The sequence below is a fragment of the Hydractinia symbiolongicarpus genome, chromosome 11, assembly GCF_029227915.1.
Source record: "Hydractinia symbiolongicarpus strain clone_291-10 chromosome 11, HSymV2.1, whole genome shotgun sequence".
In the NCBI taxonomy this organism is placed as follows: Eukaryota; Metazoa; Cnidaria; class Hydrozoa; order Anthoathecata; family Hydractiniidae; genus Hydractinia; species Hydractinia symbiolongicarpus.
Genome location: NC_079885.1, coordinates 24,883,495 through 24,911,452, shown reverse-complemented (window position 1 = coordinate 24,911,452; position 27,958 = coordinate 24,883,495). Strand labels below are relative to the sequence as shown.

Here is a 27,958-nt window from a genome sequence, read left to right as displayed (position 1 = left end):
ATTTAACAACATTTCCTCTGGCTGATATACAGTTAGTTAAACGGTAAACTCTTTAATCCAGATTTTATCTAACAAATGCAACAACATTTGATTGATGCTTCCCTTCATTAGTGTGCTCCATTTTATATTTGAAAGTCATATTCGAATAATCAATTTATGACAAGATTTATAACATGGAATTTCCAGAATTTTCAAGATCGATTTAAAGGACATCCATTTGATTTTCTTACCATAATAGTACATGTAAGTGTACAACTGCATGTAATTCATTCAGATATAATATAATATGTAATTTAAAAAAGTTTTAGCTACGGTGTAAAAATACAGCTTATTTACCATGGAAGTATCCTTTTAAATTTGTCATACATTTGTCCCTTATCGGGTTTTAACAAAAGCTGTGCTTTCAGTTTGTGGGGGTAAAAATAGCGAGGGGAGAGTTTCCCTAGTATATCCTGTGATGACAGTTATAACTACGTTATTGTTTTCATTTTCTAGCACTTTTCCAATTTCCTACTCGGAAGGTATTTGGATGTTACCACGATAAGATAAAAATTGGATCAAGTTAAATAAATCTACGGTATCAACTTTAGATAAGTGCGAGAAATTGCATTTTGAGAATATTTTTCATTAAAACAACTTTGGAATAGAAAAATATAAAATATCACTAAGTTGTGAAATACACACAATGTTAATAGTGTTAACACTTCATCACTGTCTACCATATTTGTATTTTGTATTTATTTATAAATAAAAGTAAGTTTTTTCCTCACAAAGAATTTTTTATTGAGTTGTCCAACCGGTCATTAAACTTTGGCCTTTTTAAAAAACTCGTAAAACTCTGATGAGTACAACTTTCTAAGTCGCCGATACTCCTGATCCATCATTTGAGTTTTTAATCGACTTTTAAATACGGAAAAATATTTGCGTTGACTTAAAAAAGAGTCAATATACTGAAACAATACCATTCATACAAACGTTTTATCGGTCACTTTTTATTTATTTATTATAAGTAATACATTCCTTCTTGTTGTCTTTGCTTGTTGGTCAAAGCGAACTTTCTCTTTTACTGATGTAGCTATCTATCAATGCATGACCAATCCACACTACATAACTTCTCCACAAAAACATCTCTTCTTCATTGTCAGTTCAATTTTAAATACTTTGCTTGAAATTCAAGTTTACCAACAAACAAAATAACTTAAGACGCATTGCGATATACAACCCTCAATTTCTTTTTATAATTCCAGTCCCTTACAAGCCGTCGTCAAAATTCACCACAATGTCAAACGCTGGGTTTTAAACTATGTCACTTTGTGACGTAAAGTTTATGCGGAGAATAAATTTGAATCTTAAAACTCACAACTGGATTCAAATCTTAGGACGCACAACTCGATTGCAATAAGTGCACAACCGTTCAGTTAAGAGTCTAAAATCACTGGAGAAGGTTGCAGAACATTGTCATCGAATTATGAAAAAGCACCTTTATATTTAAGCACTGAAAAAAACAATTTGATTGTTTGTGATTTCTTTTCTAATCATAGTTAAGAATTATATATTTACATGACATGTCCGATACCTACACCAAACAACACTTTTAAAGATAATACTATCAATCGTTAACTTCAAGGGAATAGCATTTTTTAAAAGCTGTATCTTTCTTTCCATCAGATTGAGAAAACAAAACAAATAATTTATAAAATAACGCCGTTATTATGTTCACGCTCTCAGTTAAGGATATTTACGAACACAATATTCTAGTAATTTTAAGGCATAAGTATATTTGTGAGGTGTTACGTGAATGTTCTTCCATATGGTGTTTCATTAGGACATCAAGGTACCTATTTATTCTTGACATTCAGAGTTTTTCTACATTATATCGTATATTTACCAAAATAGTTGGTTTAACACGGTGTCAAAGAATATCTGTTGCTTAGATCTTCAGCTGCCCCCTAAATAAAAATTATTTCCACAAATTTATTTTCATTTTCGAAGCAACAAAGAATTAATGACGTGAAACATCGTTGTATGTTAGACTTCAATGCCAATTGCAGAAAGGCAAAGCTTTGCTTAGTTGTTTGCGCAATAAACAATAATAATTTCAACTAAGAGGTTAAACGAAAATAATAAATAGAATGTAGAAACATAAATAAATGCATAGAAAATTGGCTAACTAACAAAGTCTTCATATTTTTGAAAAAGAAACTACACTACCTTTGTGAAGAGTTCTGATTGCGCCTCTAAAATAAAAACAACAAGTTGAAATATAACAAAGAGAAGGTAGAGATAAGGGAGTCAAAAAATCCAAGAAGAGATTATGTTATCATTGAGAAGAATAACAGTTTCCTTTGCCTACCGCTGAAATTTTTCAATATAGATTTATCATTCCATTCGAAGTAATCTAATAAAAACGTATTCTTTTGGGTGAAATTTATTGTTAACGTTTAAACAAGTTTCCTTATATTAAATTTAGCAATACCTTGAAATGAAATGATAAAACTAAAAAATAATTAAAAATATAAAAACTTGCATCTTCTAAGTTAGAATTCAAATATAACAGCTACTAACAATGACGTAAAAATCACCTTGGATGGATGTTTTCTTGCCCTTCTTTCCTCCCCGTTCTTTTAAATCTCCATTGATAGATGTCTAGAATGTATATATAGATTACATTAACTATGGAGTATTTTAGAAAAAATTCAACTAGAACTTGGATAGACAAAAAAGATTCATTTCACTTATTGAACACCAAATCAACTAATTGGAGTTAATTTTTTTGTACCGGTGTTTATTTTTGTCAACTTGCATATTTGTAATGCATGGTAAGCAAAAATTATGTTCATAAAAAGGTTATAAGCTTTGATTACGTTCTGACAAGATCATTGCGCTCACATTACAAGATAATTTCACTAGCCATCCCTATTTTTTGGGGGTTTTCGGTGTAACATGCTACCAAGTTTGCGTTATCTCTCATTTACCTGTCTTCTTGAATGATTAGAAGAATTACTTACGTCTCCTGTGGATTTGGACAGACCTTTGCTGGAAGTATGTTTTTCATGCAAACGTTTCAACGCTGCTCGAACTTCTCTGTTTAGGACACAGTAGAACGTGAATATAAACACGCCCTTGAAAAAAGTGAAAAACATGATTACATTCAAAACACACTAGACAAATTTTTGATTAGATAAAACAATAACAGTATAAAATATAATTGAAAAAAAGAATTAAAAAAAATACTTGTAGAGAATTAAGTATGGCGAATATATACTGGAATACGATTGTTTCTTCGTTTACTGCAAACATACCAAGCAACCAAGTCGTTCCCAATATCGGCATTAATATTACCATTGCTTTCAACGCAGCTCTAGTAGTATTATAAAGATTAGCTACCCCGTGATTATAATCTGACGCTTTTACACAGCGGAAAAGAAACTTCTCAATTGAATTGCTTCGACGTTAGAATGAACTGAGACAGCCGTACTACATAATTTTTTAAAAACACTGTTGTTTACACTAAACCCATTTGGTTTTGGCACAAATGCACCCTTGATCAGTGGAGATAGTGTAGCGGTAGCGCATTGGACTTGTAATTATAACGTCTTAGGTTTAAGCCTCCACCTACCCCTAAATGTAGTTTTGTCAACCCCGGCTTTTGTGACAGGCAAGCAATTTGGAGTGATGCAATACATGTCTCTGGCGGTAATGTAAAATAGTTACAGTTGGAGAGAGGAAAGAGTCAGCCATTAGGACAATAAAACTTCCTATTACTTACTTACTTACTTAATGATCACTTTTTCCAATTTAATTTGGAAGAGCACTTTATATGAAAATATCCATCAAATTTCAAAAAAAATTTCATGTGTGTATTTGTAAATTGCAAAGTATACTAATAACACATGATATATATTATTGAAATTAATTGCGTTCCTACTTTACGATCACTAAATGTCAGAACAATGGCATTAATATTCCCTGAATCATAAGCTGCAAGCCTAACGCTGATAGAGATGTATACATTTTTAAACACCATTTGGTACCAGCACGATTACCTGATTTGCTCTTTGGTTTTGTTATTTGAGAGTTCAGTTGGTGCAGCAACAGAAGATATCAACACTTTTAACACAGCGCACATCACTATTAGGTTGATCTACGACGAAACACATTTATAATTTAGAGTAGATGTTTGGACTGAAATAGGCTATGTTCTTTGTTCAAGTGGAAAGGGCGTCAGTCTATGCTTTTTACCTAATAAATAACATAATAAAATGCAAAATATTAGCTACGTTTGCTGTGCTGATTCACTTAGAAATTTTGTTGATAATAGCATTTGTTACAACATAACATACACAAATGATGAGAAGAGCAGGTGTGATGAACGCCCATATAAAACCATCATCTGTAGAAATCCAACAAGCGTGTTTAGTTCCATAACCATCAGATTTTACAGCCGCTGACAACGCTACAACTATTGCAGGAGATCCTACAATTAAAAACGAGTGTTGCTGTAAATCAAGTTCGAGATTCTCAAAGATTGTGATCAATACTTTTTTTTTCTATTTTTACCATTTAGAAACATTTAATGACAAACCAGGATTTATTTTTAATTATCTTCTGTGCAACCATTAAACCCAGCAAATAACGTTTTTGATTTTAGATCTGCACAAGTTAATTGTAGGCTTAAAGTTTCCTTTGTGTGCTATTATTTTAGCATGGCATCTAACAATGTTTTTTCGTGTTTCGTAAATCCTCTTATAAATTCTCCGGATAATGGTAATGAGTAAAGCGTCAACTAAGATTTTTTTAGTTGTATTTTAATACCTACCCCAGCCAATACAATAATAAAACTTCATTCTACTTCGACCATCTTGGAATACGTTGACGACTTTAGCATACAAGTGTATCCCTTCTGCTAGCATCCATCCAAATGCTGCCGTGAAGAAGTAATGCAGCATTACAGCCACCATTTGACAAACAGGCTATGACAGATGATATAGGTGAGATAACAGATTGACAATTTCAGAAACTGAAGGTCAAAATATGACCTTTTTCAGTAACAGAAAAAAGTACGGCAGAAGTCATTGCTCGTATTTTATTACCGTATTCTCTGTGTTGTCAACACCAGTTAAAAATATCACTTGTCCAATACCAAGTGCAACCACTAAGTTCATGTGAATGATTGTTCGATCAGAAGAAAGTGTCCTAAAACATGTATGGATGTTTCAGTTAGCTTCGAGGCTTAGAAATCCTAAAATTACTATATACGTGTATTGTATGCGTACAAAAAGGTTGACGTCTTAAGCTCCTGAAGCTTTTCATTTCACACATATATATAGTATTTGAAATGCAACTTAAACTATAACAATTTAAAAATAACTTTCCATCTCTTACTGTATGGACAGCAACGTTCCAAATGTGAGAAGAAATGCAAACAAGGAGAAGCCACATCCGATGTAAGTGATGATTGATAACACTCGTTGATGAATGACAGGAATCTAGACATGAAGGTTTTTTTCTAACTCTTACAGCATCCGGATCTAATTAAACTTTGCAAAGATAAATAAGGAATCAATTATGAATGTGTAAAAACTATTAACATACTTTAATTACTATCGTGTATCTAGGATAAGGTCTTGTTTACCTCAAACTCATTTATTTGGACTAACAGCGCAAAACTTGTCAAATGATAAGAATGTGTAATGATTGAAGTATTTGTCTTGTTATTTGTCACCAAACCATCATTTTTCCAGCTTCCCATGCTAGTAAAAAAAAAATTTTCAATTGTTTTGAAGAACTATTTTATACTTAGGTAAGAGAAGAAATCCACACCTGCCATTTTTTTTCCAATACCATAAACTTGCTCCTCTTTTTATTGCCGTCTTAAATTAAAAGAAATAAAATTTGTCACAAATTAAAACAAATAAATGATACAACACATTTTGTCATAAGCAACTTCTAACACGCCTCTTTGTGAAGTATATACAATATTAAAAAAAGCTAGCATAACATTTACCTGATCATAGACTAATTGATGGATGACCACAGGAGATGAAAATTTTGAGGGAATAGGGATATTAAATTTGATGGAAAATACATTCGATGTTATGTTGGTTTTTTTCTTTTGTGTGTTTCTGAAAGAAAAAAGTGAATATCTTTTGTAACACAAATTTTAACAAATAAACTCTCAGTTGATTGGCAAAGTAGGCTATCCTTTAATGGCTGGGAGGAATAGACAACTTACACCTTTCTAGATACAATACGGACACGAAATTACATGTTAACAACAAAATAATAAAAATTTACCCGACATGAGACACATTTAGACCAACTGTGGTAATGGATGCTGAATCTAAAAAGTCATGAATTTTCTACGAGATAAAAATCTGTAAATATGTAAAAAATTTTACAAGATAAAAGAGTGAAACCTTTCTATATATCCTCTTAGCACGGTTGTTTCAGAGCGGAAACTAAGACTGCGCATGCGTCAATAATTACGGCCACATTAAGGCGCAAGATGGCGGGCGCAAATAAAAACAATCATGATAAATAAGTAATAAATTTTTGAAATTGCTTTTGCATGATAGAATCTATTTCAGTGGATTTAATGTAGTTTTCCAAAGCATATGAAGACGCCGGAAGCTAAATCGTTCATCTCCTTTGCGACAAGCATGCTGTTGAAGTAATACTGTAGCAGTTTTGAAGGCATACTTTTTTTAAAAATTAACATGACAACTTGTTTCAACTAATTTTTAGTTTTGTAGACGTTGCAAAGTTATGTGGCTGGTGTATTATATATTTCTGGAAAGCTGAAAGGCTCATTTACATGGTAAGAAAAACGTAAAATATGTATCAGTACTTCTGAAAGAATGCTAAAGCGTTGAATTCTGGCAAATAAAGTTAGTGTAAAACCAGAAAATTTTAACTCCTTCTTTGACATATTCTACTGTATGATTTATTGTAGGCTTAAAACTGTTTTAGATTACTAAGCTTATATTTCACAGAATAACAACACTAAACTACATTCTATATAAACAATTCTGTACATTTAAATAAGGATTCTGCGTCTCATACACTACTAACGTAAGCTTAACAAAAAGTCAAATGAAAATGAACTATGCATGTAGTAAGCTAATTAATTGTTTAATTCGTTTTCTTTCTAGACCAGCTAATCCACCTTTGAAATAATGCAAAGACTAAAGGATCTTGCAAAGTAATGGCTAATATGCAGTTAAAAATAAAACTAGCTATCTAGCTACCAAAGCTGTAAGTCTTTTCATAGGTTTGCCACCTCTCTTTTTTGTGCACCTAGTATGCATGTTTTGCACTCGGTGTCTTTATGCGTATACCATTTAACAGGCACCATAGCGGTAGCTGAGTCACGTTTTAAGACATTACTTATGGTAGCAAAGCACGAGTGACAGAATGTTTTTGGATGAATGCCTGCCCGATCAGAGTAAAAATCAGCTCTGAAAAAAATATCCAAGTTCTTTATGTGCTCTTTGATAATATGCAATCGATCAGGCAGTGTTTCCACGTATTCGACACAGCTTGTTCAACCGAGCTAGGTGAAAATCCCCAGTAGCTATCTTGAACTTTAACAAAAATTTTGAACAAAAAGTAGCTAACGTTAGATACAATATCAATTCGTAATGTACTGATACCCCTACAGTTCTTTTTTTATTTGAATCTCGCAACTATCTTAGAATGATTTCTATAAAAATTATCTATGGGATAACTTCGTATCTGAAAATATTTTGCTTTATGTTGGCATGGTGTCCATAGTCTTCAAATCGGAGGGTGAAAGTTTTTGTTTTCTTTTAGCTAGGCAACAACGAATGACTTTGTATTTAAATTAATTTTATTGGTATAGGGCTATATTTTATTTAAACCACTTAATTTCAATTCCTTAATTTGGTTTATCTGATTAAAATGCCCTAAAATTTGTTTAATTTTAGGCGCATCTCGCCCCAGTCCTTATTTTAATTTTGTTTTTTTGACATGCGCAGTCTGAGTTTTCGAAATCTCGCTAGCTGAAACAACAGTGTTAGAGTTAAGTAAAATTAATAATGCTATAAATTTCCTACTGTTGAGAGAATCCAAGAAATCATCTGGAAAAATCACATGATCGCATGCATCACGTGGCCGGCATTTACGCGGAAATTCTTTCCTTGTTTCGTTTTCGGCATGCACCAATGAAACCTCAAATTCTAAAATGTAAGTAATTCTCTCTGCTAGGGGTAAAAGTAATCAATAATTTATGTGATTAAACTCAGTAATTTTGAGAGTTCCTGTTAATTGTCTGCAAGTATGACTACAAAGGCGTTTGTTCTGCTAAATTTCCATCTTTAAAACTTTTCCCCAGCTAAGGTAGTTAAAAATGTTCACAGTACAAAAATTATTGCGTCTAGTCGCTTCATAAAAATTGCTTCTTAGGTAACAAAAAGAAACATCGGAGTACTTAGTTATTGCTCGCTGCAGGGAGGTACTTTCTGAAGGAAACAATGGATTCCAATTCGAGCAAGTAAACACTCTTCCTGTACTTTACTACCTGTTCTTGTCGTTTTAACAGAAATTGATTTGTTTCTCAGTAATGTACTGTCAATGTTAGTTCCCATTTCTTCTAAGGCTAGTGACAAAACAGCTGCTATTTCATCTACCTACAAAACAATGAGAAAACTGATCGCCGCTGGAGGAGGCTCTCTTTGATGTTTTAATCTAATAATTAGATTTGATATCAATTTGAAGAGCACTATTTTGTCTTAAGAATTCATATTTCATTTTACCTTTATTCTGTTCCTGCTGGGCTATTTTGGGGCTCCTTAAGATTGTTAATGTTAGCATTGTTACCAATGATACTATCAAACTTAAATTTGAAATTTGTAAAAAATTTGCATAATTGTTTGGAATTTAGTACTCGTGAATATAAGTATCATTCAAACTTCTGTGGAAACCTTTTAATAACTTAATCAAATCAACAGAGAAGTATGGTAGATTATAAGATCACTAAACAATGTAGTTATGTTTGCATGTCACAAAAGCACACACACACACTCATTTATATGCATATGCTACATACTACATACCTTTCTGACCGAATGCTCAATTTGATGTGTCAGAAGAATATCACTTATCATCACCAACTGAAAAAAGAAAAAAAAACTATTAAAAGTTCAGTGAAAAAGCTTTTGGTGATATTTTTCATCAATGATTTACATGTCAAAATACATGTCATGTTTCGGCTTAAGGACAAACGTCCCAGATCTTTGCTTTCGGGCGTCGTTTACAAATTTTCGTGTAGTGACTGCAACACCGCTTATGTCGGTAAAAGTATACGGAACTTAAGGGTACGGTCCTGTGAACATTTAGGTAATCACAACTCACTGATAAAAGAATTACCACTCAACATCTTTCAGCAATTCATGAACATTTACTCATGAAGTCACATTACGCTGACGACAAAAATTTTAGTGTCTTAACGTCCGACGTTCATAACTATACTTTACAAATAACAGAGAAAATGTCTTTATTTTAAAAGAGAAACCTCTACTCAATAAGACTGCAACATCAGCTCCATTGAATTTATTTTATCAATATTTTTTTGATATCGATATCTTTTAGAAATTTACAACTTTAAAGTTTGTAATTATAGTGATCATGGATCATGTATGAGCAGAAAGTAAAATAAAAGAATATATTCAACACATTGTGTTTGTGTTTTTTTGTTTGGTGATTCGTAAATTTTATTTTTCTATCTTTTTAGTGCCCAAGAAAGCATCATGGATTTTAGAATGCAAAACTTGAGAATAAAGGTTATACCTCCTGTTGACGCTGATAATAACGAGACAGATAAGGCCAAGTTATACTGAACAGATACTGACCAGTTTTGGTGCGCTACATCAAAACTGGTCAGTATCCGTTCTTTTGTGAACAAAACAGTATCCATTTTCTTGGGAACAAAACAAACAAAGCTATATTTAAGTTGTTATTTCCAAGGCATCAAGGAAAAAAACGCATGTTCGATTTTAATACTTTTTGAATTCAAGATCGTTCGATTTTAAAAATTTGTAAGTAAACAAAACAAAAAATTGAAAAGAAAAGATGGTTTTAAGTAAGCCAAATATTTTTTGTGTGCTATGAAAATGTTTTTTATTTGTTTACGTTTTTATGTTACCATTTTAATAATGGCTACCAAAACCGGTTAGTATCGCTTCATACAAAGACCTGTTAAAATAAGCCGTAAACCAATCAAATCATCGGATTTTTTCATACTAACCGTTTTTTTTTTGCATCAGTCAGGTAGTAATCTATAAGACTAAGATGAAGGCGTATCACCGTATTTCATTTCTACTGCTTGAATTCCAAAGTTAGTTGTGTGTTAAAAAAGCAAATAATTTTTGTCACGCTGCAATAAAGATCTTATGGTTAAGTAGATAGCCTCAATAAAAAAGTGGATGTACCTCATTGATTTGGGTGAGTCCTCCATATTTTGCAAACGACGCAGTCAACTGTGTGAATACTTTTACCAAGATGTCCTCTTCCAACTTTGATGTGTGGGTGAATGTCTTACTTACTTTGTGCAACTGCTCTGTTACATTGTTGAAGTTTTGTTTTGTTATGTTTGCTTTCTCCAAATCCTATGTAGAGATGAAGAGAATCAATGCCGTTTATTAAAGACGTTAATCTCACACAAAGAGAAGTGGCATGCATTCTTGCCGAAATAAAAAACATGTGAAAATTAATTAGGGAGGTGTGTCATTTGCTTCATTGTGCTATAAAATGATAATCATAATTTTCCTTCTCTAATTCATAGTAAGTTTAGGACAACCATAACTATACATATACAATACTCAGTGCTCCTGGACGTACCTTAAACTCTTTTCTAACAGATACTTGTGTTGGTTGAATAGAAGAGGTGACCACAGTCTTGGAGAAGTTTGTATAAGATGGCGGTGTTATAGTTGAATTCTTGTTTCTATCAGTGGTAGTAGACATGGTGATTTCTACATAAAATAAAAATGTTTTCACATTAAATTTCCATGCATAAACCTTCCAAAATGGTTTTATACGCCTAAGTATTTACAAAAGAACAAATTTTGTATTTCATTGAAATTTTTAACAAAAACCACTCAAACATTAGTTTCTTATTGTATAAATATATGTTGTAAGGTAGCTCAAACACTTTTAAATACTACCCCAAAATTAAAATATTTGCTAACTAAAAACAGTCTGTATCCATAGCAGCAAGAAAACTTGAGATAAGATATTTTTTTTCAATTTTCTCCAGCTTCAGTTTACTAACCTGACACTGGTCCAGTAGTTGGTAATTTGGTTGGTAAGACATATGGATTTTGAAAGTCTGTAAATAATAAAAGAGAAATGCAAATCTGATATTAGTTCTTCCAAGTTATTAAAAGAAATTCCATTTGCTCAAGAAAGTAAGTATTTTGAAGATTTTTTCGAGAAAAAAAGAATCATATTTATAGAAATTTTTTTATCTAACTAGAACAGTATATCTCACCATAAATGTAGCCATCTTTGCCCAATTTTCCACCCGTCAGATTAATATGAGTTTGTCGGTATGTTTCCAGGTTCGTAAAATTGGTAGTGATGTTCCCTACTAAGACTATCACTCCTCCATCACCAGCCCATGAACTTCCTTCGACTCCACGTGCTGTGATTGTAGCATCTTCGGTCATAAAGTTTATCTAATGTGGCCCAAATTTCCTCATAAGTAAGTCTCTAGCATTCATTTCACAAAATAAACTTTCCTAATTAACGTTTTATAAAAAACTTATTTTAATTCATTGCAGTATGAAGCTATTCATTCGTGAAATTAAATGCCTTACCAAACCATAAAAAAATGCGAATTTCATCAAGTTACTTAAACTATCCAAACAACCGTGTTGCAACCAAGGCTGAAGTGTTAACAACCACTAAATTTAGTATCGAACGTTTCTAAATTTAGCCGTCGTGAAGATGACTGATAGGGCAAACCCTTGTTTCTTTAGATTTCTCTTAATGGTCTCTCAAGTTAGATTGTGTTTATGTGCGATCATATTTCTCTGTTGGCAGAACAATTAAATAGAGGTCTTTAGAAATAATAATAATCAACAGACAACAATATTACAGTTTCTTGAATCTCTTTAAGACCAGTTAAGACAAAGGAAAGATAAATGTTTGACTTACAAAGTCAGCTTCAATCCATATTGTGCCACCACTTGATCCACACACTTCTTTTCCAGAACGTAGTTTTGAGAAAGCATCAGCGTGAATACTTGCTCCTAGAATTGAATTGTATCTCAATAAAAAAACGTGGCAGCCAATTAATACCTTGCATAATTGTCAATAAATCAAACATCCCAGCAAGCCACGATGTGATAATTGATATTTCATCTATAACTTATTAAAATTGAAACTGATAGAGTGTGAGCTAACATTAAGAATTGATTTAACCTTTCGATTATGCTTCATAAATACCATGTGTTTTACACATAATTCCTCAGAGGGGATGAAGAGTCGTTGTTAATGAAATAAAATTTATGTGTAATATTAATATAAAAAATGGTGTCGTACCTAATTGCAAATTTCCATCGCTCACTTTTATTTCAAGCACTCCACCGCCAACGCTCGTTGTTGAATTGTATTCTGAAAAATAATTATCATGTCCTTTGCAAGAACGAACGCAATGGAAATACCCGTTACATGAACTTCAAAGATGACAGGTGAACGTTTCCCATCGAATAATATATTATTTGGTTGTTTATTGTTGGCTGTTGAATAAACATTAATTACCTATACACGTGCTTCCCCCTTTCCACATGAAATGCTCGACACCATAGTGCCTACTATCAGTTGTATTACCATGTGCTGCATATCTGCCATAAGCACCAGGACCTGACGTTGAAACAAATAATTTACTGTGATATGTTTACATTAGCTCCAATGTAAACTAGGTCCAAATGGAATTGAATGTTTTTTGTTCGTGTCAATTAACATTTTTGGTGTCTTCTTTATGTCAAACTTACTTACAAAGTCGCAGCCTTTTATTTAATCACTTGAATAAAACGTTACTAAATAAGTATGATCACATATATAGCTGTAGCATTTCTACTTACTTGCTTTGTCAAAGATAAAATTTTAAAGAAGAAAACACACAAATGTAGGCTTATAACAAACATAAACATTTTTAATCAAAGAAACTGACCTTTATCAATTCCTTTAGAATGATAGCCACCAAGAAATGTATCTCCTTGTAAATGAAATCCTTGCTTATAACCTATTACCAGATTCGATTCCAACACAAAATCGCCACGTAAAACTTTTATGGAGAGCCCGTGAATGCCTGTTGTGGTAACATTTGTGTTTCGAGCTATGCGAAGTCTGTTTTTGAATGTGAAAGTGCATATTTTGACGTTGTTAGGACGTGGTAGAAGCTGTCCTTTGCAGACTGTATCTTGAAATGTGGAGCTTACTAACGTACAGCTAGTTGTATTAATGTTCAAATCCCACATAAATTCAGCTAAAAGAAGCATATATAGAATTTTACATTGAAATTAAGAAAATTGCAGAACAAATGTCAGCCTGAGTACAGTTCCTGTGTGTTAGGCACATCCTTATCATTGATATAAATAATGTGGCTTTTTATTTTTATTTCTTCGCGCAAGAAAGTGGTGATAAAACCTCTTATTTGGTGACATTATGAAACACTTTATTGTCTGCGCTAATGCATAATGCATACACAGGTCTTTAACAACAAAATGATTTGATGATGAAACGATTACAATGCATGTTTTGTTTCTTACTTCCAGTAATAATGCTTCCAGCGCTGCCAGGATTAGACCCATTGCCACCAGCAACAGACAAATCTGCAAATTTAGCAATTGATAAGGACAATGCATTTATTTTGATGATGCCACCTGATCCGCCGTCACCACAAAAACTGGAGGTGTTATGCGACCAGCCTCCAGAACCTCCATTTACTCTGATTGTTCCCTTTATAGCAATCTATGTTAAAGAGAAGTAAATTGACATGATTTGTAAGTCCTTTTAAAAACGTCAGACTGATTCTGGGTTTGAAATATTCTCATACGAATTGATAAATACACAATGTAGTAAACTGTCTTTATTTCAGACACGCAGTAAACCAAAATATTTCGTTGCAATAGACTAAACCTTTTTGTTCGTGCAGTAGCGATTGGAATGTTATTGAAGACTCGCCTGAGTTAGCGTCGTTGAACTACAATTTATTTACATGCACTGTCATGGCTACTCAATGGAAATATTTTTTGTAAGACAATATAATATATCGCTAATAGGCAGAAATAAAAAGGTGAATCTCCTTAAAAACATTGATTCACGTTCTAACTTTCTCATCAGTTGGAAAGAGTATGAGGTGCACTTTTATGTACTTCTTAATCCGTAGTTTACCTTTTTAGCATGTAGATAAATGTATCCCCCACTACTTCCTCCAGAACAGGACAAACTATGCGTTTTTGGAACATTATAACCGCTTGCTGTTAGTACAGAATCTGCAGCTAAAACAGTAATAATATATTACTCTTAATATATCGCCCGAATGACGTACTGGTCACATATTAAGCAACCAATTAAGTGCAGCAAATTTGATTCATATTTGATTTGACTGGGATAGCCCTACGCATAAACAGACTAAGTTATCAGAACTAATATAAGAAGTCTATCATCAGCCAATGTATGAACATATGTCGTGTATTTTAAAAACTATAAGTAAACCAACACATTTGCTTCCCAGGTGTTACAAAATAAAGTAACCATTAAGTACCCGTTGGTTATAAATTCTGACAGAGTTATCGTCATGACATAAAGCATGGTAGGGCAGTAGTTGCTATTATATATTTTGTTTTTCAGTTAGTAATATAATTGGTTTAAAACATAATTTCCTGATTTTTGCACCAAAATCTAAAGACTTTGTATAACTTCTCTGCTTATATCATCAAAATTTACAGCATTTTCTATTGCATACAGTTTATTATTTTTCAGCAATGTCAAAGTCCTGCCGTGAGCTACAGGTGGAGGCAATATTTAGAAAGAAATACTGGTCATAAATATTATTCGGCATTTTAGCAGTAGAATCTGCCCCAGGCACTTTTGCCTCACTCACCCCTTTTTCACTTTTTGGATTTGTAATAGTTTAAATGTATTATTAAACTCATGAATATTGAATAACCATTCTTACCGAACGTTAATTCTCCTTTTGATTTTATCACCAACACACCACCTCCAGTTCCTGGATCAGAATCGAACATTCTGGCACCTATAATGGTAACCAAGATTCAATAAATAGAAAAACTATCTATTGAATCAACATGCACATTAAAATCTTTTGGCGTGGCTTAATAATGACATATACAAAAATTCTGAATGCTTTGGACGGAGATTAATCCTTTGGGAGATTTTTACCTGTACTTCCCCCGAGCAATACATCCTCATTATAGGTCTGTCCATACTCTTTCCACGCACCCCCTCCAGTTCCACCATGACCTGCGCCATGAAATAAAAAACCAGCCCCTGGCCCTGTACCTGAAAAATATATATAAAAGTATGTAATTACAAAAAAAGAAATTCGTGGGAATCTGAATATAAGACACATTATTAAACCTTACATAATTGTAACTACGCAGTATTTGCAAACTCATAGTTACTCATCTTTCCGCTTCCCAACAACGGTAACAACAATTAAAGATATTAATCATGCACTGCAGATGAAGTAGCAATTCTCATACAAGTCAACATCTTACCGATATAAGCGTTTATTCTATTTGAAATACTTGAACAAGTGAAGATCAGTTTTAATTACGATTATGTGACTATAATGTCGTGTTTAATTACAAAATTAAATCACAGGCAGGTAGCGAGTGTTTATACTATACACGGTGGCCGGTGCATAAATGTTCGCCCGTCCTTTATGTACCGCATTTTGTAAGTCCGTAACACAGCTATGAATTCGCGCAGAGAGAGCTATCGCTACTGTGGTATCATTTTGCGGAAATAAACAAAATATTAAAAAATAGAAATGCGTTAGTACGTACCTACGGGACAACAAGTTGTGTTTCCCATGTACCCACCCAAATGGTGTTCATTTCTGTTAACTCTCAATGAAGTGATACCATCTAAACTCATACAAAAATGAAATTGGACATGCTCTGATGTGTTGTATGTTATGTTTATTCCTCGTTCACCGGAAATTTCGACAGTAGTTTGCATGTTGTTAAATTTTTCAAGTTGGATTGGTTTCACTGTGAAAGCCACCATACCAACGCGCCATGTTTTATTGAAAATTGCATACTCTACGGAATAGTTTTTTCCAGTAATAGATTCACCATATGGAAGTGTCATAAACGTCTCAGTGATTTGAACTAGAAGATGAATAGATCTGGGCGATTAGAGGAGAATAAAAACTTTGGAACGGAAATTCAATGCAATCAGTGCAGTTTTTTTAACAAAAAAAAAAGAGAATTTGATGACTTTATGTAGTGTTTATTTGTTGTGTTTTAGTGCGAAGGAATGAAACTAGTTTCAGTTTTGAAAGCACAAGGGAAAATAGTTTTATTCATTTTTTTCTTTGTACTTTAAAATAATTTTAAATAATATTAGCTTTCCTATCGCGATTTTGACGAAACAACAATGCTAGGACACCAAAATTAAAGATTTGATCTCAAAAATCATTTTTTTCTACAAGGTAATAAAATCAGATTGGATGCGTGCTTTTAATTCGCGCGTGCGAACTAAATATGATCGAGTCGAAATCTTTTATTCTTCAGCATGTATGTTTCATCCAATCAACAGCTGTCTCTCGCAGAATGACAAGCCAGCGATTGTGTGGCACGCTCTATATACAGCTAGTCAGCTGTTCTTGTTTTGGAATTGATGTAGCTTTGTAAATATAAAAATCAATCTCTTTTACTCTTACAATAATTTCCTTGGTATTGATCTGCCTAAAAAAAGAGAGATTCATTACTTCAATGAAATGTCACAGTCAAAAGAATAAAGGATCTATTACACAGATAACCTGTTCATATTTAGAAGGAATAAAAATCTTTTTTAAAAAATTTTAGACATCGATATTCTTTTTTCTAGGCTTGCAAAATTATAAGTTATGTCAAAAAAGGATATAATGCATTTGTTTAAAAAACAAAATTTCCAGATTTTTATTTCTTATTAAGGTGACAGAGAACAGACTTGTCATGATTTTATGGCTAAAATACTATTATCTTTCACCAAAAATATTCAGCCTCAACAATTCCACGCACTTGCGAAATTGTGCAGAAAGAAATGACGTTATTATTAGAGAGAAACGTTAATAACAACAAAGATGGTGCATTATGTGGAAATTTAAGACGATCTTCATTATGCCACACTGCACGAGCTTTAACTTTCGATAGCAATTTCGTTTTACTTTAAAATTTTCAGAGATGCTTGGTGAACCATGCAGCCATGATACGGTGTGCAGAAATGTTTTTATTCGTAATATATTTCTTTAAACAGTGTTCGATGCAGCAGGGGATGCTAACAAAGAATCTTTTGAAAAAAACAAAAGGCTATTGTAAAAAAAATAAGAATGAACAAAAAAAATCCGCACACTGTTTTGGCAGGGTTAACGCAAGGTTTATTTAAAATCAGAAGATGATGAAGAATAACGATATTGTAAAAAGGTGGAGCTTGTAGAAGCCGATTTTTTTCTTGTTTATGATACATTTTTAAGTAGAAATTTCTGCTGACTCAGCAATTTTAGTGTTAAGTTAAAAACATTTTATTATGCATTAAGGCCTATATCTTTATGAAATAGTAAAAAAATGGTATAAATAAAACACTGAGTAAATAATTCAGCTATTTACACAGATAAAAAAGGGTTACTGCCACCTTAAAGAAAAAAACCACTCACCTTTAGATGTGGTAAGCCAAATAAAAACGCAATCCACCAAATTTTCTTCATAATGCTGCAACCCTGCTTAACCACATTTTCAGTTTTTAAATTTAGATAATTTTTGGTGATTTTTAAAATCTCTTTTAAATACTTGTCTTATTTAATGAAGAAAAATAGCTTTCTTTGCAAAAGTCCTTTCGGTGTGAAATATAAAAACAATATTTAATCCTGTCTCGCAATTTATTTAGTTTTATTTATTTATTTATGTATTTGTTTGTTTATTTATTTATTTATTTGTATGTAATGTACGAAAGTTTTTAGAAATTGTTTGTAGTACACTTCTGAAAAGAAATTCGATTTTATAAAACAGATCAAAAAATTTTTTATGATAGCTAACTGTTAATTTCTTGTTGCAATGAGAATAGAACGTGCTAATAAATAACATATTTTGATTCATCAGGTTTAATTTTAAATTTTGTTATGGAAACTGAAACCGATGATAGTTAGAAAACGTAGCAGATCAACATTGTGCAAAGTGTATTCGCTTGCATATTTGGAAAGTTCTCTTGCTGTTCATCAAATGTGGACAAAAGTATTTAACGGTGAATAGTTCACAGTCAGAATTGCTACTTTTGCACATGTTCTGGCTACGTGGACAGCTTTTAAAATCTGTCAAAGTGATTTATTTTCACCCTCGCATGTGTTTTTGAGACAGTCAATCGATTTGGGCACGCGCAATTGTTATTCAAACAGGTTTTGCATCATTCTGCAGCGTGCGATCGTTCGTAAAAAAATTTTTTATTGTTTCGACAGGTGTGTTGAAACATAAACAATTGGACAAGCATAAAATGCGAAAGTGTAGTATCATTATACTTTATATTTGCCGTCTTGTTTAAATATGTTTTGATCAAGACCGTAGACATGTTTTGTGATACCTATGCTTTAATTAATCTGGTTTATATTAAACTTGACATAACAGCCAAACAGTTTAAATCATTGTGCTAAATATGTCTCGTTTTATTTCCTATGTTTCCACTTCAGTTAAAGCAAGAACTATTCCTTACAAATGAAAATGTTAGATTTTTGCATCAACTCTTCTTACAGAACCAAATGTGTGCAACATCTAGTGAATACTAACATAACCCTTTGATGGTGAATTATTAGACACAATTCGATTGAGTTTTGTGCTTTCCCCTTCGCCTGTGTGTTCGATACCCTATTTTTCGTCTATTTAAAGCAAAAGAAAATGCCTGTACCTGTTCAAACTTAATTGGAAAATAAGAGGTATTTTGGAAAATGACATTGTTTTAGAAAATGGCAGTTCTTTTAGAAAATGGCAGTTTGTCATACTGCCAATAATTTGCATCTAAAAGGTTGCGAGAGTATTAATTTGGCAGATTCATATGACAAGTAAGGAACGCTAAAAATTCGCTATTCGCAGTTTCCGTGATGTCCGCACTGTGGAAAAATTAATAGGCTAATGTTGACATCAGCAATAAGTTATCACAGTTTAAACTTTTTAAATGAACAGTAAATTTTGACATACAGTGCGTGGGTATAATCATTCAGCATCTTATTTCATCAAGGCTACAACTGATATGTCTTGCAAAAGTAATATTCACAACGAGTCGAGCTGTGGTAGTGTATTTATAAATCCAGATCATACTATGTCGCCGAATGTACAGACATCTGGGAAACCACTTGATCAATATCTCTTTTAGTTTAATTTTCTCAGCACGCACGTAAAGTGAATCATTTTGCAAAATTTTCATTACCTGTAGCCTCGTGTTTCCTCAAAAAATAAATTCATGTAAAATGGATGATACAAAAAAAAAATTCATGCTTATTTCATCAGTTATTTCATCGTTTATACGTTATTTTTATTAGTGTTTATTAGTGTTTTGTTAGTAAAAGAATAAAAAATCATAAAAAATGTTATTCCCGCGTTCAATGTATCAAAAGTGTTATTACTAATATCAATAATAAGTTGTAAGGAAAGTTTGTGAGATGATTAGTGGAAGTGTATCTAATTACTTTTGTGTTTTTGTAGAAAAACCAATGATCAAAATGGACACAATGCAAGTTATCAATAGTGCTACGTCTCACGCTTCACGCTGCTTTTCAGGGCTAGTTGAAAACCAAATGCCAACTGAATAGAAAATGTCCAAAAATTTTCTTGGAATACTTCGGATATTATTGGATATTATTGAGGATAAAAGCAAAAAATAAAGCATCACAAGATATGTGAAAAAATACTAGCAAACTTACGAATACATTTTCCAGAGTAGCAGTCCACTGCAACAGTTTCATTCAGTCCCGTCATATTATTTCTTTGTAAACATTCTGTGCCATTATGTTGAGGAGCTGGATTGTCGCATTTTCTTGTTTTTAATTGCAATCCCTTACCACATTGTGGTACACACTCCCCTACCGTCCAATTACTCCAATGTCCATCCACTACAAAGAAAAAGCTATGACATATTCCATTCCAAGAAGAAATGTTTTTGCGTCTAAATTCTGCATTACTCAAACATAGACAAATTTAAGAATATTGGCTAAGTTCTGCATACCAGTAAGTAAGCTTAAAAGAATAAATGCCTTTGGGATTCCATCCTCCCAGGCCTTTGCCTCCCCCCCCCCCCCCCCCCCCAAGGCTTTACGTTTCTTGTCTTCACAAGCGTGTTTGCGTTGACTTGATGGATCCAAGGGGCAAGAGGAAATCGAGGATAGTGCATAAAGTTCCGCGTATTATAAATCCCAAGCTACCTATACTTATACTGGAGTGATAAAAATTGAGAAATATATAGAATGTTTTAACACAAATTTATTCCAATTGCAAAAGGAACAATTTACATTGATTTACAAAAAAGTATAATTCCTCACTTGTTATGTAGACTGACTAGTGTATTAATTTTAATGACATCATTGGGATATAAAGATCACGCATTTTTTGTAAATCGATAGTTTCTGCAAATCGTATTTATCTGTAGTACATATGTCATCTTATATGCATGTCGCTCTTACATGCATGTCAGCAGTTTTTAAGGGTGAACAAAATAATTCATGGGGCATTTAATACCCGGAGGGTTTAATACCTCCGCAAAGTACAAAATATGTTCAAAAATGTCTTTATCGGCCTAATACATAACAGTCACACTAATTTACTACGTAGTTACAAGTCTTCAAGGGAATGAGAGTCAAAGAGGACGCCAGCACTTTTGTGCCCCTTTCCCAGGATAATCAATTTTAAGAAATGGTTGGTTAGAAATTTTTTTAAAATGATTCTTTTTTTTAGCTATTTTGTAATTTGTTCCCCGTAAATTAGGGGCTAACGGATATACCTAGTTTGTTTGACTGGTAGTGTTCAAGCTACTTCACCCGTGAGAACTCGAAGAAAAGGAAATGTCTTTAAAAACTCTTTAGAATTTAATCATTAAAAAGAAAATGACTTTTATGTTATTCTTTTACCTGGTGGGCATAATGGTTTTGTACACGGCTTCGTCATTGTTTGCGTCCAGGCGGGCCCTTTACTTGTTTCACAAGGAATAGCATCGCCACTCGGTGGTGGACTATTACAAAAACGCATCTCTTCACTGAACCCGGACCCGCAGGTGACAGAGCAAAGGATTGTTACCTGATAAGGACTCCAACCACCAGCCTCGTCTAAAATATAATTTTAAAGAAATTACAGGATAATTATTTATTCAGTTAGAGCATTTGCATGGGTACAATATAAAGGGTTGTTGAAGATGCGTAGAATATTCTTCTATTGTGTAGCGATTCTACTAAGAGACGTGAGGGATTGAAAAAAATTACTTGAAAAAAGGAGAAAAATGCTAAATGGTTTTAAAGCATACCTTCGCATTTGTTTGGAACACATGTGCAATTTCTGATTTTATGAGTGACATTCTTCAAGTCTCTATCATCGCATGTATAAGGTGGACATGAGTTGCACTCGAGTTTTTTAATCGTCATGTTATGGAGCTTACTACAGTTTCCAATATTTATCCAACTGCCACCCCACGTGTTATCTAAACAATATTTTTAACGTTTAAAGAGACAAATCTTACTTATTTCCATAATCTGTCAATGTGTGTAGGAAGACAAAGTTACGTTCCATTACACGCAAAGTAGCAAATGAGATATATATTGTCTGCAACACGCGGGGTAAATCATTACACATTCTAAAAATTGACGAAATAAAGATTTCGAAATTTCAACGACTATTAGTAAATTATTACGGCTAGTTTAAAAGTCAAAACATTATGTCAAAAGTAAGTAGAATTTTTTCTTTTAAAGAAAGTACAGAGTATTATGTTGTTATTTTGTCACCATTCAATAAAAAATACGAACAACCTACTTTTAGGTATACACGTCGTCTCACTGTTGCATGAAACCTAAAAATTAAGGTTTAGAATCGCAGTTGAGATTTTCTTTTTCTTATCTACTATTTTTTTTTCTTCCTTTAAGACGTTTCTAAACATGTTTGTAAAGTTTATCGTAGGAAATTATTAAGGCATTCTATCTATTTTAATCTCATTGAATCTCATCGTAAATAAATAGACATTTAAGAATCAAATATTAACCAAAGAAAGCTAAAATTGGGCTAAAGTATCTTCATTGCATCTCAGTTGCCCACCTATCCATCAGATAAGGCGTAAACATTTGATCGAGTTAGATGTTTCATTTTAAGCGACCGAAATAATAATTACGAATGTTTATAATAATTGGCTTTTTAATTAAAACTGGTCATCCAAAAAAGTTCATCGAGGACTAAGGAAATAAAAGAGTATCTTTAGCTCTTACCATAGCCGTCAATATAAAAAGTATTGCTAAGGCGGTGTTCCATTCCAACTTCATTTTGATATTGTCAATGGTTTCTAAAAAATAGAATGTGAATATTCTAACATTATTGTTTTATCACTACAAAAAAGGGAATAGTAAAAGAGTTGTTTATTGAAGGAGTGCTGTGCAAATCATAATGAAATCTTCATCTAAATTGCATCATACCTATGATATTTTACCCTTTTATTTTCCTCAATATCGACCTTGAGTTATTATAATTGTTGCAATCACTGCCAAAGTTGAAATGTCGTTATTTTTTTTATTTTAAAATTTTTTATTTTTTATAACGTCGTCAAAACTTTTGGTCTGGCGTCACTCTTGTTGCCATTTTTTTTTTTTTATTATTAATTTTTAACTGAATAATGAAACATTCTGATTAAAAGGTCGAATTATTTCAAACTTATTTACATATCTTCATTTATTTTTATTTATTTTGGTTTATTTCCCATCATTATATCATTCTTCATGTTCTGTAATACCGAAAGTCTACACTAAATAACATTGTGCATTTATTCAAACTATACCCAATGAGATAAAAAGTATTTTAAACTTTTATGGTAATGATGTCTCCTTCGTAGGAAGGTTACGATTCAAGAGATTAGCGTAGGTATGGCAATACATAAGATTAGTACCTATGAGTACTAATTAATACCTACCTATTTGTAGACACAAGGATTACTTTTTAAAGATTTACTTGTGACAAGCTTGTAAAAACCAGGTTTTGATAAAAAAAGAAAACGTTAGATTTAAATTTCATTGTATCCTTTTTTAAATACATGTACAAAAAGAAAACAAAATATTCGAATATCTATATATAGATTTTTTCGAACAAAATTTTATTCTCCGTCAGAAGAAGAGTCTTATCTCGCAAATTCAAAGGAATAATTAACATTCCTTGCTGCTTTTCTGGTGGAGTGATGCGAAGTTTTAGATTTACTGCAAGTTAATTTTTAAGACTGTATATAGCTAGCTATTTTATCAATTCTCTGCCTAAGGTAGTTGTTTGCAGGTATAGTAACCCTTTTGGTTGCTATAAGGTTAAAAATTATACCGTGCTGTATAAAGCCCGTACTGAAAGGCATTTTAGCCAATCAGCGTAGCGAATTTGCCGTATAAACCGGTTGGGAAAAGATATCAGTTGATGAAGCCTAGTATTTGATTGTTTTACAATGTCCTGAACTTGGGTAAAAAATGACATCTTTGATGGGCGGCTGTATTACACACAAGGTTTATTTTCGTACCAAGTTTGCATGGGAACATGTAGCTATTAATAATGTTAAAAAAAGATAATGGTTAGAACATATCACACATTTGTTGGTTCCGCTTGCAAAGAACTTTAATTAAAAGTTTTTTTGTGTTAATATACGAACTTCGTTGCGTCTTTAGACTATATTCCATGAACAATTAGAACAAGGTAAATGTGGAGTTCTTAAAAAAAATTATTTTTTATTATCCGAAATATATGATAAAATATATTAAATTGTTATAATTTTATAAACTTAATTTCGCAAAATTTACAATACATTGAAGCTTATAAATATTACCTACAAGGAGTGCACAAAAATTGAATGTGCGCTAAACTTAATTCTGCGAAAAGCTTATGCGCGAAAAATTTCATGATAGAGTTGCCAAAAAATCTTTGTGTGTGTGTGTCAAAACGCATTTTAACATTGAAACAAAAATGACAGTCCTGTCATGTTTGTCAATTTTACGTCTAAAAAAATATCGAAATAATTAAATTAAAATAAAAAAATATTTGTAATCGTGAAAATCAATTTTAAAGTTTCTCGTATTTTTCGAATCTAATATTTAGGCACAGAAGTAGCAAAATAATACATTCCTAAAACATACTTACAAATACGTACACGAACTTTTCTCGTCATCTGCAGTAAGTATAAAATAAGATCTCAAAATTTACAGAGTTTAAGGACAAAATTAATCTATTGCATATATATCATAATTTGAAATAAAAATCTATTTTGTTTTTATTTATCTATTCCAATGGCCTGATGATTAAAGACTTCGTTACCTCACACTGCAGAGTCAATAATTAATTAACAAAGTAACAGGGTGTTTTTAACGCAAATTTTTCATTAATACTTAACTAAGTATGCCAACAATTGATGTATGTAGTTATTATTAGCACAAATAATACATCGAACGTGAGTTGCTACGAGGAAAAGTGGACTCATGTTGCGGTTTAAAAAATAACGTAAAAAATATCGCTTTCTCCAACACCAACATATTGCACCATTAAATTCCGCAAAAAACATAAAACGTAGGAATGAAATCATTTTTTGAGTACGACACCAAAGAATATGCGAAAAATATGTATCACTGTAAGTACAATAATTTGTGCTAGAGATATCCCGGAATTTTTACATCGGGCGGAATGTAGGGCGTTGTGTTCGTGTGCTATTAAAGTAGATTAGTATTTGAAGTATTTGTTTGTTGTGATACCCGCACTGAATATCTCTTATGTAGAGTTTATGGATAAATTTTCAAACTTTTGTTATTTACTTACTTGTTCTCTAAATTATCTAAAGTTGAAATATGGGAGAAAATTCAATAATTTTTCCATAAATATCGTTGTGTGGAAAATCAGACATTATATTCAAGTTTAAAATCTCCGCGATCTTTGTCCATCACATAACCAATTTTAAGATGTGTGAACGCTGTTTAATTCTTTTTAGAAAAATTAAAGTCAAGAAGAATACTCATTGGTAAAAGAATAAAAAAAGAAAAGACACTATAACTTTTCGTTAATGTGATATGAAAATAAACAGAGTAAAGTTGCCAAAACAATTAAAAACTTTATTTAGGTAAAGTTGTTAAAAAATACCGTGGAAGCAATTTTCTATATTTCGTACGCACAAGAACAACAACAATTTCTTTGCAATGTGATACATTTGATGCTATTAAATTAAAATCAGACATTAATACCTCTTTTTCCTATTAAATTTCTCGAAGAGTTTTATCGCATTTGGTCGTTCAACAAAAAGGCCCTAGCGTCGTAAAATGTTGTTAATGATATAATTTTCGATTCCCTCTGCTCCTTTATTTCTTAGCTTCAACGCTTTTAAATATATCATTGAAGAAAGGGTCAAATTTCAAGGATCGTGCCAACAATCAATCGTTTACGCTCTAGTTATGTTAGATATGCGCGCTTGTGACAACGTTCGAACTTTTAATATAATTTGCCAATGTACGAATTTTTTTTGACATTTGTTATTTTGCCCCTTTCGCGTGGAGATTGAAATTAAAAAGATAATTTTTGACGACATTCTCAAACCGCCAAGTCTTAAAGTTTTGTTGAATTAAGTCGATTTTTCCCGATACTATGTAAGTTTGCGGTTGCGGCATTGATTGTTACGTGGTGCAGACATAGCAGAAACTAACTAGCACCAAAGGTTTTTTTTCTCGACTAGACATTTGCCAAGTTAGCTCTTCTAACACCTAACTTTTGCAAAGCATACCAGGCTGTTCTACTTAGCACTTCTAAAAAGGACTGGAAAAGTTTTCCCCACAAGCGCTGTGTCAGTATCTAAGCCGGTAAATATGGGGAATAACACTTAGTCAGATCGAAGATGGTGTCAATGGGTACCTATTGCTTACACTTTATGCCTTTAAGGTAATACAATCACTTAATTGTTGCTTCTATCAGCATAGTTGATTCTTCAAATGTTTGTAATTTGTTTTTGACAAACCTATGAAAAACAGTCTAAGCAAAATACTAAGTGAATAGCAATGTAGTTAAGCAGGAAACGACTCACCTCACTAATCGTTAATTGTTCCACTCCATTTCTTTAAAGTCCATCAAGGCAATCTTAATAGTATTGAGAAATATTGCATTAAAAGAGTTGTTTATGTTTATTTTTGTTCACGTTGTTTCGTTACATTACAATTACAACAAAACTTGCATTCAGTAAGGCGTTTTGCGTAAGAGAAAAACAACTCACTTATAAAAAAGAAAAATTTTCGTGTTTAAAAGAAAAATTAATCATTATTAATTTACTAAGGTGTTTTAAAGAATCAAATCAAATTCTCTTTCGTTTGTAGACATGCAAGTATCACACCAATGCAGGTGGAAGTATAATGTCAACAAACAAATTAAAATTAAACAGTAGTGTGTCAACAGAAAAGAAAACTTCAATCAAAGTTTTTAATTTTATTTCTTTTTATATAGACGAAAATGAAAGATTTGATGTTTATCGACAATAGATGTTTAATAAAAAATAGGTACCATTCTATTGTTGAGTTTATAAAATGTCAGTTAGACAAAAAAAAGGCAAGGATTTTAAGAGGGTTATATATTTGAAGATATAACGAAAGAATTTACGTAGCGCAAATATAAAAAAATAAAATTACTGGTGGACAGCTGCACTATTAACGCGCGAATCACACACAATCTATCTGCTTTTTTAAAGTATAGGAACTGTAAACTGGTAGTCTTATGGTGTAGCTTCCAGCGCGGAAGGTCTGTGGTTCATTGGAAAAATACACTTGGGCAGAAGAATAATATAAAACAATATAAAAGTTACAGAAATTTTGATAGCATCAGCATTGCATATATATTTTTCTTTAATTTATTTGATCAACTACTCCCATTGGGTAGAGCTTGAAATTTTGATCAAGGATATGCATAGGATCGTGTGCTTTTACCGAACGGTTAAAGACCTATAAGTGTGGACATTCTAAACAATGACAAGTTCCAAACTAAACAGAAAGCTCTAATCAAGTCATGATGTACGTTTGTAGCAAAAATATTAAAATTGGTGTGTTCAAGTCTTTTTTTGACTAAAATGTTTGATGATATATTTATCTTAACATGGGAAAACATAGAGAAAAGAAAAGATTCCTATAATTACAAAGAATTTAGAGAAAAAGTCACAAACAGACCTCTAATTCTCACAACACACTTTCAGACCAAAATGGCCTCCGTCAGGGTAGCCCGATACTTGCATTTTTCTTCCGTCAGCATGTCGAAGCTGCGAAGAACTTGGATTGGTTATTATCGCGCCTCGTGATCGGGATGTTACGCAAAAACGATCCAATACGAGGATTCTGAGATGCTGCGCGCAGGTTTTTAAACAGAACACGGCTATTTGTTAAATAAATAATACCAAGTGTAGACTCTTCAGTTGCTGTTGATATTCGTGTTAGCAAGGTTTCTGCAAAAATGTAGGGCATTTAACGCTTCCATTTGAGCTACAGCAG

At 32.4% G+C, this 27,958-nt stretch overlaps 1 protein-coding gene across 3 annotated transcripts; it reads right to left on the bottom strand.

The window, feature by feature from the left end:
* Nucleotides 1-1,241: 1,241 nt before the first annotated feature.
* LOC130613983 (adhesion G-protein coupled receptor D1-like) lies at nt 1,242-26,719 on the bottom strand. Of its 3 annotated transcripts, XM_057435362.1 has the most exons (37): nt 26,701-26,719; nt 26,515-26,567; nt 22,703-22,776; nt 22,257-22,293; nt 21,754-21,927; nt 21,365-21,559; nt 20,165-20,353; nt 16,062-16,388; nt 15,433-15,552; nt 15,209-15,286; nt 14,422-14,528; nt 13,797-13,998; nt 13,199-13,513; nt 12,787-12,888; nt 12,568-12,639; nt 12,181-12,275; nt 11,513-11,699; nt 11,294-11,350; nt 10,861-10,994; nt 10,452-10,628; nt 9,078-9,134; nt 8,543-8,651; nt 8,079-8,201; nt 6,298-6,343; nt 6,008-6,125; nt 5,824-5,873; nt 5,636-5,753; nt 5,386-5,489; nt 5,094-5,196; nt 4,820-4,973; nt 4,344-4,477; nt 4,047-4,144; nt 3,235-3,361; nt 3,009-3,122; nt 2,583-2,646; nt 2,212-2,237; nt 1,242-1,949 (listed from the first exon to the last, which is right to left on the bottom strand). In XM_057435362.1, exons 3-37 carry the CDS (start codon nt 22,754-22,756, stop codon nt 1,902-1,904), a joined length of 4,215 nt encoding a protein of 1,404 aa, XP_057291345.1. In that variant the 5' UTR covers nt 22,757-22,776; nt 26,515-26,567; nt 26,701-26,719; the 3' UTR covers nt 1,242-1,901. The 3 variants fall into 3 exon arrangements, with proteins under 3 accessions (XP_057291345.1, XP_057291344.1, XP_057291346.1); XM_057435361.1 differs by lacking the exon at nt 26,701-26,719 and having other exon boundaries at nt 26,515-26,684; XM_057435363.1 differs by lacking the exons at nt 20,165-20,353; nt 21,365-21,559; nt 21,754-21,927; ... (2 more) ...; nt 26,515-26,567; nt 26,701-26,719 and adding exons at nt 16,943-16,967; nt 17,915-18,171.
* Nucleotides 26,720-27,958: the final 1,239 nt, after the last annotated feature.

Excerpts from the sequence above, each read along its gene's own strand:
- LOC130613983 (XM_057435362.1), bottom strand. The coding sequence starts at position 22,756 with ATGAAGTTGGAATGGAACACCGCCTTAGCAATACTTTTTATATTGACG. Across the intron at positions 16,389-20,164 it reads CTACTCTGGAAAATGTATTC|TTCAAATCACTGAGACGTTT; the intron begins GTAAGTTTGCTA and ends TTCATCTTCTAG. Across the intron at positions 10,995-11,293 it reads AACTACTGGACCAGTGTCAG|AAATCACCATGTCTACTACC; the intron begins GTTAGTAAACTG and ends TATTTTATGTAG.